This window comes from Alligator mississippiensis, chromosome 1 (genome assembly GCF_030867095.1).
Source record: "Alligator mississippiensis isolate rAllMis1 chromosome 1, rAllMis1, whole genome shotgun sequence".
In the NCBI taxonomy this organism is placed as follows: Eukaryota; Metazoa; Chordata; order Crocodylia; family Alligatoridae; genus Alligator; species Alligator mississippiensis.
The window spans coordinates 81,862,205-81,874,793 of NC_081824.1; the positions used below are offsets into that span (position 1 = coordinate 81,862,205).

Below are 12,589 nucleotides of genomic sequence, written 5' to 3' on the forward strand. Positions count from 1 at the left end.
GAGTATTACTGAGAAATGAAGTAAAAAGTTAGAGGCATATTGCCTCTTGGAAGAACAGTGTTACAGTGATTTCCTAACAATGAAGATATCCCCTAAAATGGGTTATCAAAGATATCTTTTATATGTCACCTGGTTTTAATAAATATTTTAACAGCAATTTCTAGGCCTTTCCAAAACTAACTTTAACTGATTTCTAGGCATCCACTTGTCTCTTTAACAAGAACAACCCAAACTTAGAAAACAGTTTTAATTATGCTACTTCTTCAAACCTTGCTTAGAATTATTAGTAAAGCTGTATCCTCAATCTCATTTCTTAGACAGTAAGTTATGTGACAAATCTCCAAACTAACATAGCCTAAATTGCAAATATTGTGTGTGCAACTTAGTTTCAAAATAAGGCAGATTTTCATATTTACAGCTATACAGTTTTTCATATTTGCAACTATACAGTTCTTATAAGGACCAATAGAGATAATATTAACATAAGCTACATTTCTTTTTAAGGTAAAGACACTCTGGCTATCCTAAGAATTTGCCATAAGATACAATTAGATTTATCATCACTAAATAGAGGGATAGGAATTATGCAGCTCACTTAAAATCCACCTCTGCTTTTTTTTTTTTCCTTTCTTTCGTTTCTGCTTGTTATTTATATGTCTGTCTGCATGCTGTTGCCAGATGTGTGTGTGCAGGTGCACTAATTACAAGCAGCTCTATACGTAGTGCTCCACTTGCAGAAGTTCTTTGTAAGCCCTGTCCTTGATTATTACTATCTTATAATAAAAAATATTGCTTAAATTTATTTTTTGGTATATCTTTAAATAGCTTTTATGCATAATATCTTTGCTTATGACTGCCATACTTGTAAATTAGCTACCAATGTATGCTACTGATATATGTCACAATGAACATTTATACATTTTTTCCCCTTAAACCTTTAGTAGGCATCAACTAATTTTGAATGGCATAACTCAAGTTTTTTGTATTCTAGGTGTAATAGCTCTTTCTTGGTACCCACCTGGTATGGATGATGAAAATGGGGAACCTACTGATGATTTGGTACCTATTATTTTGGATGGTGCACATAAATACAATCTAAAGGTACAGTAATTTTAAAGTTGTTTTTTTTTATAAGCCATATTTTTAGCTCTACAGTATCTAGAACTTCTTCAGGTAGTCAGTAATTTACATTGTTTTAACAGTAATCTGGAATCTAAACAAAATTTACAGCACATGTGGGGAGGGAGTTTTTGATACGTTAAGAATTTCAAAGTGTTCTCTTAATATTAGAGGTTTGGAGAAACATGTTTTCATGATTTAAGGGACACTTCGTAAATTTTCCTTTTACGTCTTTTTGTGAAATTACTTTGTACTATTTTTAGGAATTTTAATGAGTTATGAATGTGTACTACTCATTCTAGAGTTCTGTACTTAGACAGCTTATTTAATTACTGCAGTGAATTACAGTGCAGCTTTCTAAATTTCACAGAATAAATTATGTTACATAGAACAAATCCTAATGTTCCATTAACTGAACTTGTTTATTTTTTTTAACTTTTAAATATAATTCTATAGTCTGCTAAATTGGTCACTTCTGAAGCTACCTGAAAAACCATGAGAAGCAGCACTGGTTTATTTTTGTCTTGATATCCGAGGAAATTTACCACATAATCGGCGTTTAAAAAACACCACAAAATTATGAAAAAAAAAACTCTTACTTCTGGAGGTAATCTATGACAGCCACCACACTTGTTTGATGTGCTGTATTTGAAATATACAAAAAAAACCCTTTATGGCCCTTGTACATTGAAGGTATGGGCACAGCATAAAGGAGTCAGTGTTAAAGTCAACGGTGTTATTGCATTTGAATTGCTCTCAGCTGACTCACACACAACAATTAGAATGTACAAACATACCTTTTGAAAAATTCCTCTTTTGAAAGGATTCCAAACCTTTGCGCACCCCCACCCTAATTGATTACATGCAGACCCATTACTTCAAAAAGCATACAAGAAAAAGAAACCAACATAATATTAGTACAGGGGCAGCCAGTGGTTGCCAGATGCGACACGCAGCTGATTGGCAGCACAATGGCAGACAGAGTAGGAAGCAGAAAGCAGAGCAGCAGATCAGGTGGGGAGCACTGGGCTTAGAATAGAAGGCAGAGCATCAAATCGGGCAGAGGAGCTAATTTGCAGCTTGCCTGTTAAAAAGGGTAGCCCTGACTGGCTTGGCAGAAGTAGAATGGATTGATGTGATGGGAACAAACTGACTTTCTTATCCAGATTTATTTGGAAATTGGTTCTTTGGAAATGGTGTGTAGAGGACTTGTCTAGTTCACAGGTGAGACTCAGCATGGACCACTGATAGTAACATAGATACTTTGTCCACATATTCTGATAGCATCTAGTGAGAAGGATGTTCTTTTTCATTTGGGTGCAAGAACTAAGGACCATTTCATGTCTTGCCACTTCCAGCATACTTTTTTTTTTCAAAAAATCTCTGCATCCACGTTCAGCAGCCTTTAAGTCCTTTTGAAAAATAAGACAAAGGTGCTCTTAAAAATGTAGTCCAAAATTAAATTAAATAAAAACTCCATTGCTTTTCTCCAAAAAAAAACAAAAACAAAAGAGAGACTTAATCGCATACAAATGATAATCATATCTGAACATATTCCAGAAATGTATTCAGGAGATGATATTATGAAGACAGTGCAGTAAAAACATGACATACTGCTGTATATTTTCTAATGTATACTGAGTTTAGTTTTGAGTTTTGCCTCGGACTATGCTGTGCCTCACTTTACATCTCTGCAAAATGGAAAAAATTATGTCTTCTTTTTTCTGTGGATTTTTTTAGGCTAGAGCAGAGATTCCTAACAATGGTGCCTTGAGATCTGTTCAAGGGTGCCAAAGGTTCCACATAATATTAGCACCATTAGGTGTGTGAACGTGATTAACAAGATGCACCCAAAGATTTCAAATAGGAATTCATAGTGTTAAAAAAAACAAACAAACAAAAAAAAAAACCCAAAAAAAAATCAGAATGCATTGAGTAACAAAGGGTGCCTTGAGTCTAAAAACAGGTTGAGAACAGGGACGGCGCATAGGTGCAAAAAGGTGCTGCCGATGGTTACCACCCCGCTGCCGACACTGCAAGCAGCATCTGCAGGTAGTCCATGATTCCTGCTGGCCGCCGCCGCTGGTGGCAGCTGTGGGTGGTCACCAAACTTTGGTCGGCGCTCGCCATCCCCTCCTCCCCTCTGCTGGTGGCGGCATTTGCAGGAGCTCCCCCGCTTACTGCCGCCATGCTTCTGCCATCACCGCTGTGCCCCCCCCAGCCGCCAGGGGCATGCACCATTCGTGGTTGAGAATCACTGGGATAGAATAATAGTTTGGGTGTTCGGTATAATATATGGGTTCTGTAAAATAGAAATCTTTTTGTTTTATTGTGCAGATAAGTTGGCTAGTTGATAGGCATAGTTAGCCATGTTGGTCTGAATTCAGCATCTTATGAAGTTAACTTTATTCTATGAAAGCTTATGCTAAATATAATCTACTTTGGTTAGTCCTATAAAGTATAAATCTACCCTGCCTTCTACTTGGCTAGTTGATAGACAGAAAAAGAGAGAAACATTAACATGCCTCATGATGATATTCACCAGGGAGAACTAAATTATAAGTCCCTCTTTCAATGACTTAGGGCAAAGGCAGAAGAATGATAATCAGGCAATATTTTCTTTTTATATATACGTGTATGAAAATGGTCCTCTTAGGTCCCTATTTTTCTAAAGGTTTTCTATTTCCTTTACAATTTTCATGATACTTTTGTATGCATGGATTTAACGTTGAAACTTGGCTTTTTAGGGACAGTGGTTATCTTCTTTTGTTCTTAAACGAAACATGCTGTAGCTCTTAAGTGGTTAAATGTCCTCACGCTAAGTTTTAATAAGATGTGACCTTTATATTGTGGCTAAATGTATTGCTGTGAGTTCCTTGGCTCTGCAGGGAACCAGTGGACCTCCTGCAGTGAAAAAGTAAGACCTACAAAGAATGGAGGACAGGATCCTCCTCCAAGGAGGAATATTCCGCAATGGTCCGGACCTGCAGGGAGTGAAAAAGGAAAGCCAAGGCTGCAACTGAACTCCAACTAGCTACAAGTATCAAGGATAATAAAAAGTCCTTTTTTAGATGCATGAAGAGCCAGAGGAAAACCAAGGGCAACATTGGACCCCTGCTAAACCAGATGGGACAACTGACAACCGACGCCCAGAAAAAGCCCAACCTACTAAATGGGTACTTTGCATCAGTTTTTCATCAGCCCCATGGGTTGCCCCTGCCCATTACGGGACAGCAAGGCCCGGGTGAGGGAGATCCCTTGCCCTCCGTCAATGCTGACCTTGTGAAGAAACACCTTGAGAGGCTGGACACCTTCAAGTCAGCTGGCCCTGACGGTTTACACCCAAGAGTACTCAAGGAGCTGGCAAGCATCATAGTTCAGCCCCTGGCATGGATCTTCGAGAGTTCCTGGCGCTCTGGTGAAGTGCCTGAAGATTGGAAGAAGGCCAATGTGGTGCCTATCTTCAAGAAAGGGAGGAAAGTGGATCCGGCAAATTACAGGCCCATCAGGCTGACCTCTATTCCAGGGAAGGTCTTAGAAAAAATCATCAAAGAGGCCATCCTCAACGGACTGGCCAATGGCAGAATCCTGAGGGATAGCCAGCACGGGTTTGTTGCGGGTAGGTCTTGCTTGACCAATCTCATTTCCTTTTACGACCGAGTGACCTATCACCTGGACAAGGGAGAAGAGATGGATGTTGTATATCTTGACTTCAGAAAAGTAATTGATCCAGTATCCCATGATTACCTCTTGGCAAAACTGGCCAACTGCTGCCTCGGGTCCACCACGATCCACCAGCTGGGGAATTGGCTCTGTGGTCGGACCCAGAGGGTGGTGGTTGATGGAAGTCAGTTGTCGTGGTGCCATGTGAACAGTGGGGTCCCCCAAGGCTCTGTCCTTGGGCCTATATTGTTCAACATCTTCATTAATGATGTGAACATTGGAGTCACAAGTGGACTGGCCAAGTTCACCGAAGATACTAAACTTTGGGGTAAAGCATCCACTCCTGAGGACAGGAGGGCAGATCCAGGCTGACCTTGACAGGCTCAGGAAATGGACGGATGAGAACCTGATGGTGTTTAATGCCGAAAAATGCAAGGTACTCCACCTTGGGAAGAAAAACCTGCAGCATGCTTATAGGCTCAGCAGTGCTACACTGGCTAGCACTATGGAGGAAAGGGACTTGGGGGTCATGATTGACCACGAGATGAACATGAGCCTTCAATGTGATGCTGCGGCTAGTAAAGCGAGCAAAACGCTGGCTTGCATCCATAGATGCTTCTCAAGCAGATCCCAGGACATCATTCTCCTGTTGGCTACAAATGTCCAACTCGGGATCCTTAAAATTCTGGTTTATTAGGCGGATTGAAACACTATAATGAAGTTAACTCATAAAACTTGGGGCTGGTTCTCACACACACACACACACACACACACACACACACACACACACACACACACACACACTAGCAAGCTACAAGAGTCCGGTATACCTATCCTACAAGCGCTGGAGTCTGCCGTTGATGGCCAGTTGAGGCTTCTTTCAGCGTGGTGTTATCCTCCAAAAGGGGTCACCGGCTGGTCCTTCTGGCTGGACAGGTCTGGTCGATTTGGAGATCAAGAGGGCGCCACTGAGGGTCACTTTTCACTGCTTTTTATCTGTCTTTGGCAGACTTTGGTGACTCCCCAGTTTTCAGGTTTGCCCAATCCAGGGATTGTTGACCCTCGTGGGACTTCCCCCCTCGGTGGCTACTGGATGGCATCTGTCAGCCCCAGGGGTCGTCCGCATGTACGTGCAGGTTTGGGAGTCCGTTGATGAATTTTGAATAGGGCTCTGGGAGTGGTCGATCTGGAGATATTCAGCCCAAAAGTTGGTCCCCGGCATTGATTAACTCGGGCCAGGGCTTCTAGCCCTTGATCAGTGACATTTAGAGATTCCCAGTTGCTACATTGTCTTCTAATGAGTTCTTCCGTTGGTTGATCAGCAGTTTCCTTGGGTGTTAATTGCTGCCTGCTACCGTGTTACACATTCAATCACTGATTCACTTGCTCTTTCAGGGGCCAGCCTGATACAGGGAAGGGTAGTTTGATTCCTGCCCTTGTTAACATTGTTACAATGTATAACTTACTTATGAAACTAAACACATTTAGTTGAAAGGTGAGGAGTATAAAATATAAGCTACAGAAGTAATGCCATGGCGCACAAATAGATAAAAATACCAAAATACAAGGGGAGATACAAAATGCGCACACACAAATTTCAGAATACAATTCCTTATCTTAAAGTGAAAGAAAGAGGAAGGAAGGAAGAAAAGGTAGAAGAGGAAAAACATATCCAAGGAGGGGAGAGCAACTGCAGGCAAGAAGAAAAGGGGCTTTCTGCTACACTCCCATTGTACTTGGCCTTGGTGAGGCTGCAGCTGGAGTACTGCCTCCAGTTTTGGGCTCCACAATTCAAAAAGGATGTGAAGAAGCTTGAGAGAGTCCAGAGAAGAGCCACACGCATGATCAGAGGTCAGGAAAACAGACCTTACAACAACAGGGTGAGAGCTATGGGACTCTTCAGCCTTGAAAAGCACAGGCTTGGGGGCTATCTGATGGCCACTTATAAGTTTATCAGGGGTGTTCACCAGGATCTGGGGGAACAGTTGTTCACCTCAGCCCCCCAAGGGATGACAAGGTCAAACAGTTATAAACTTCTGCAAGACCATTTCAGGTTAGACATAAGGAAGAATTTCTTTACTGTCTGAGCACCCAAGGTCTGGAATAGCCTGCCATCAGAGGTCGTTCAAGCACCTACTTAGAACGCCGTCAAGAAAAAATTGGATGTTTATCTTGCTGGGATCCTGTGACCCCAACTTACTTCCTGCCCCTTGGGCAGGGGGCCCAACTCGATGATCTTCCGGGGTCCCTTCCAGCCTTAATGTATGTGAAATCTGTGAAACATTATTATTCAGTTCAAGTTTACGGAATATCTGTTCATGTTAAATTTTCATGGGTGATTAAAGTTGGTGTTAATCAAGTGTTGAAGGGGATGTGGAGTCAGGGTTCCTGAGTTTCTCAGCAACTTGCTGTAGTATATAGGTCAATTTACTGTTTTCTGTTTGAATCTTCCTTCTTCCCTGTGTGTCCCTATATCAGTTTTTTATAGCTGAATAAAACAATAATTACCTCGGCCAAGTATTGAAATATAATGTATGTTTATAAAATGCTCTGATATTCTGTGAAAATTGTAATATATACCAACTACTACTATGTGTCCCTAAAAGCAATGGTCATAGTAGGAAAATGACCTTTCAAATTTCATCTACTATCATTTCTTTTGTGTAATTAAAACCAAGTCTTAAGTGTACGCTACCAAAAAACTCTCTCCCCATTTCTTTTAACTTTGTATCTTGAGTGGCTCATGAAAGTATATAACAAAAAATTACTACATACAGTAGCAGTAAAAGGAAAAATTAAATGCACAGATTAGGACTGTGTATACATATTTAAATGATCTGGAGTAATTCTAGTGGCTTTTTTCATGGTAGAAAAACTTACCTGGTGACCCCTGAACAGACATTTAAAATGCTGAGGTGCTCCACAGCCAGGGGGTCCCTGTGCACACATCTTGGCCCACTTTGCAGGTTCCCTAATCTGCCTTGTGACAGATGACAGAAGTGTACAGGGCAACACTGATTCACTGACACAAACTGTCTCACAGGCTGGGGCCCTTTGCAGCACAATCTGGGGATTGAGAAGGAGCTCCCTGTTCAGCAGGAGCAGTAGAATCCAGCCCAAGTGACACACTGTCTCCCTGGACCTGTCTGGGGGCTGGAAGCAAAACACATTGGGAAGCCTGAGGACTCTGCTATGGCTTCACTCGGAAGGTAAACATACAGAAATTCAGTCTCCCTGGAGAAACTCTCTTGGGAGCCATTTAACTCTGGTTGTTCCTGGTTGGTTGTTTTTTCTGGAGTGTCCAGTTTTGCTTTGGGAGAGAAATCCTGAATATCTGTACACTCATGGTTTCTACTGGGAGAGCAGTGACTGAATGCAGAAACTGAATGTCTGTACATGGCCTAGCATTATTGCAGCTTCCAGATTGAGAAATGCTTGTTCAAAAATTAATTTACAGGTAGAGGTTTCTACCACTTTGTTAATTTGACCATATTCCATATTGTGCAGTTTGTTTAGAGTAAATAAAATATGACTACCTTTTACAAGAAAAATTAAAACTGAGAATCCAGTACCTGTAAAGATGCATCCATTCAGGATTCCTTTTTATAAGAGTTGGATTCCCTTTCTCAAGGAAAATTAAAATTTTAACTTATAAAGGTCTTGGCTTATAAGATGAGGGGTAGTGGAAATGCACTGTGGATCTTAAAAATACTTGCTTGCACATTTGAGATGCTTTCAGTGCTGGAAGTATGCTATATTTGTTGCAGAAGAATACCTCGGCCAATTTCATGTCTCACCTTCTAGGCTTGCAGAGTTTAAGTTGTCTTACAGTTTGGTATTAGTCGTTACCAGCCCACACCTGCTGGAAGTTATTCTCCTGGAGCAATTGTTGCTCAAGTGTCCTGCTTCAGATGATATCAGAGGTCAATCTGTATTCCACTTATTATGAGAATCCTTTTCACTTTCATAGTCACATCTTGGCTTCAGAAAACATTCAAAATATTACAAATATTATATTCTAAAACAACAATCTTGAATTTAAAGTGTTTCTATCCTACAACAGAATCTGAAACATTGAGAATCTGAGTTTGATATAAAGATATAGGAGAGTTACCAGGGGAGAACTTGGATCATAATATGAATGTTGAGCCTTGTGACTATTGGTGTTTCACATCTTCTCATGAAACAACCTTAGTAGATACTGACACCATAGTATAGTAGAAGAAAGCATGGCAGAAACTCATCCCATGTCTCCTTAATAGATACATTGTGGCTCACTCTTTTGAAGGGTTAAGGATGATCTACAAGCAGAAATGGATGTTCATTTATCCAAAGTAAAGCAGTTAGACTATTTTTACATTATTCACAATTATAATTTTAAAATAATTTCAGTCTTAAGTACTTATAGTAATCAGTAAATGCTGCACCATTGAAAAAATATACTGAATAACAGTTTTGTAACATAACATTCTAATACATTTCTGATAAATTCTGGATTTATATTTTCTGATTGATTTTTTGCTCCAAGTAGAATATGACACCAGTCCCATCTATGAGTCCACTTAATTAAAAGCTTTCCCTTCAGGGTGGGGAAGATCCTCTTCCCTGTTTATGAAATTTGTTCTTATAAAGCCAGAGCCTGACTTAGATCTAATTTCAATTAAGAATAATTGGGAAGCAAGGTTTATTGATAGTTTAACTCAGCCGTTCTGACCTGGGGGTGCATGTACCCCTAGGAGGTATGTGAAGCCTTATCAGGGGATACATGAGATATATTTCATACATTGTCCAATACAGGTTGAAGGGCCTAAAAAAAATCTTAACAGTTTGAAATTGCTGGGGGTTTACTGCTGTAAAACGTACATGCATAAGCCAAATATTCTACTTCTGCTCCATGCCTCAACCTCACACTGGAAACATCGCTCCTAGGGGGTACATGAAGTCTCACTCTGAGACCAAGGTGTATGTCAACTGAAAAAGGTTCAATACTGCTGGTTTAACTGCTGTTTATAAAGTTAGCTCCTGGGGTGCTTTGCTTGCTCCTTTTTAGTTACACTGCTGGTAACAGTTGTCTCCGGCCAGTGCTCTGAGAGAAAGATCACTCTTTTTTAAACCAAATTATAAAGCAGACCCAAACAGCTGCTTCCTCTTGGATCTCTCCCCAAAAAGATATGGTGGGTCTTCACCCTGTCCATATCTATCACTGGTTTTAATTAATAATCGCTAAAAAAACTGCTAAAGATATGCAAATAAAATGGTTTAATAATTGCAACAAACAACAAGTAAGCAAGCAATACATCTACACACCCATTCCCACAATGAACCTTACCGATACAACAATATAATATTTACTCAAGGAAACTTTGTTAGGCTCGTGTCCCTGCCTCTGGTCTCCCAAGCATGGTCTGCTCCTCAGGCTACTGCTCAGTAGGGCTTACCTTCCCCTCGCAGACGAGGAGTAACCCACAACCAGGACAAGAGTGAGGGAGAAAAGGAATGGGTAATACTTACAATGGGAAGTAGAGGGCTGCTGATTTATGTGATACACACACCTGGAGGGAAAGAAACCCGGGAGGCGAACCCTATCTACCTCCAGTGAAAGTTCACAATGCGGGGAGGAGATAGATGGAGCCTCACAGGTCACTGAAATCTAGCATGACATGCCTCCATGGTGCACCGGCCAAAGAAACTAGTCACTGTATCCTAACTCTCACTCCAGTTTCTCACCCTACCAACGCAACCACCAATTCCCTCACCAAACACCTTCCTTCAATCCCTCAGGGCCTCTCCACACCCCAAAAACTCACACAGACCTCTCAGTCAAGCTCTCAGTCCAGCCACACCACACAGTCGCAGTCTCACACACACTGACCTGTCAATCAGAGCCCCCTTTTATATGGGTAGTGGACCCCATTCACTCAGGCTCTGCACTCAGGATGTGGGTGTGTGCACGGCACTCTGTTCCAGGGCCTCTGCAGGTAGCTGACATCACTGCAGAGGGTGGGTCAGGTAGTGGTCATCTGCTGATCTACTTAACAGAGTTCCATGATCCAGGCCTGAATTTGCTCTCAACACCAGCATAAGGTCAAGCAGCTCTTCCATTGTGGGTACTTCTCTTATCTTTTATATCCATATTTTCTGATTGCTAGGTTTCTTTTCTGTTGTTAATTTTTTCATTAGCCCAAATATAATAGCTTCCTTAGCCAGTAAGTTTAAGTTTAAAACAGTTGTATTTTCCTTTTGTGCTATGTTCATTAATCATAAAATCATACAAAATTTAGGGTTAGAAGCAACCTCAGGAGATCATCTAGTCCAACCCCCCTCCCCGCCCCCCCCTCCCCCCCCAAGCAGGATCATCCAGGAGGTGTGCCAAGGAAAATGGTTAAAAAATTTTTTTTTTTTAAGTTGCTGCTCTGGGCTCTGAAGCAGCCACAGCTCTCAGCATCCCAGCAGGGACTGGGGGTAGGGTGAGGAAAACACAGGCACGGACACTCTCAGTGCCTGTGGCTGAGTTTGTTAAGCTTTGTGAAACTCTCTGCACCACCACAGACGTGAGGGCAAGGTCAGCAGAACAGAAACAACATCCCTGCATTCTCTTTTTTCTTTCTCTCCCTCTTTTTCTCTCCTCTTGTTTGCTTTTTCTTTCTCTCTTCTCTCTTCGTTTTTACTTTTTCTCTCTCTCTCGCCTCTGTGGTGGGCAAATTGAGTTATGCTAAGGCCATAGTCCAGGCCTTTCTGAAACTAAGCAACAAAATTGAACAAAGTGCCTTCTGTGGCACTGGGAGATGTGAGTGCTGTGATTGGGCACTAGGCAAGCAAGGCACAACAGGTTCCCTATAAGGAATGTGCCTGGCACAGTGCCAGGGGATTGGTGCACCATATAAGGAATGCTTGGCACAGACCAGGGGATTACACAGTCCGAGGTCAGAAAGTTACAAAAGTAGTGGACAAACAAAGAGACAGTGTGTGTTTTGTGTTGCCACCCTGGGGAATCGGGAGCAACCTTCGAATTCTTGTTTGAACAGCAGGGATTCCAGAAACTAAGATCCCACACACCCAGTGGGGGACCCAAAGCCTGGTACACCCAAAGGTCGTTGCTGTAACATATAAGGAACCACTTGCCATGTCATATTATGGGGAAAAAAAACTTGTAATAAAGCTTAGGGGTTACTATTAAAGTTCACTTGATACCACATTGGACAAGTTGCTGTGTCAATCCTTGTAGGGCTCTGGCAAAAAGAATCCTAGTAGTAACACCCTATTTTCTCTCCCTTCTCTCTCCTCTCCTCTTTCTCTCTCTGTCACCTGCCATCCCCTCCCTTCTCCTTCTGTCTGATCACAACATGCTTAACAAAAAAAAATAAAAAAATACACAACAACAAAGGTAGTACATGAAGTTTTATTTCTTGTCACCAGGATTAGAATTTTTAGAAAGCCTGGCATTTACTGTTTGGTGGGGGGGGGAGGGGGGGGGAGGAGAAACACAATTCTGATTTATTAACTATATTAATATGCAGTGCATCCTACCATGTACCCAGCATCCTGGTTTTGTTTTTCTGGCATGCTGGCAGTCCGGCACTTTACAAGATAGACATTGCAGTTTTTTCGGGACTCCGGTCAAAAACATTGCCTACCCCTGATCTAGACCAAAGGTGCGCAGCCTGTAAGCTGAATCCAGCCTGTGAAGCAATGGCCTCTAGCCTGCAGGTTGGAAGTTTTGCAGCAGGGGAGTGGTGTCAATTTAATACTACTACCCTCTGGCTCTGCTAAATTCCTAACCCTTATGCAGGGGGTTGGGGCCAAGTCC

The 12,589-nt window shown here is 41.7% G+C and overlaps 1 protein-coding gene across 2 annotated transcripts in view; it reads left to right on the forward strand.

Annotated features, from left to right (window-relative positions):
• MANEA (mannosidase endo-alpha) overlaps nucleotides 1–12,589 on the forward strand; it is a 34,850-nt gene that overhangs the window by 10,803 nt on the left and 11,458 nt on the right. For both annotated transcript variants that reach the window (XM_006263125.4, XM_006263124.4), the window contains exon 3: nucleotides 992–1,101. In XM_006263125.4, coding sequence (XP_006263187.3) covers nucleotides 992–1,101 — 110 coding nt within the window. The remainder of the gene's footprint in view (nucleotides 1–991; nucleotides 1,102–12,589) is intronic.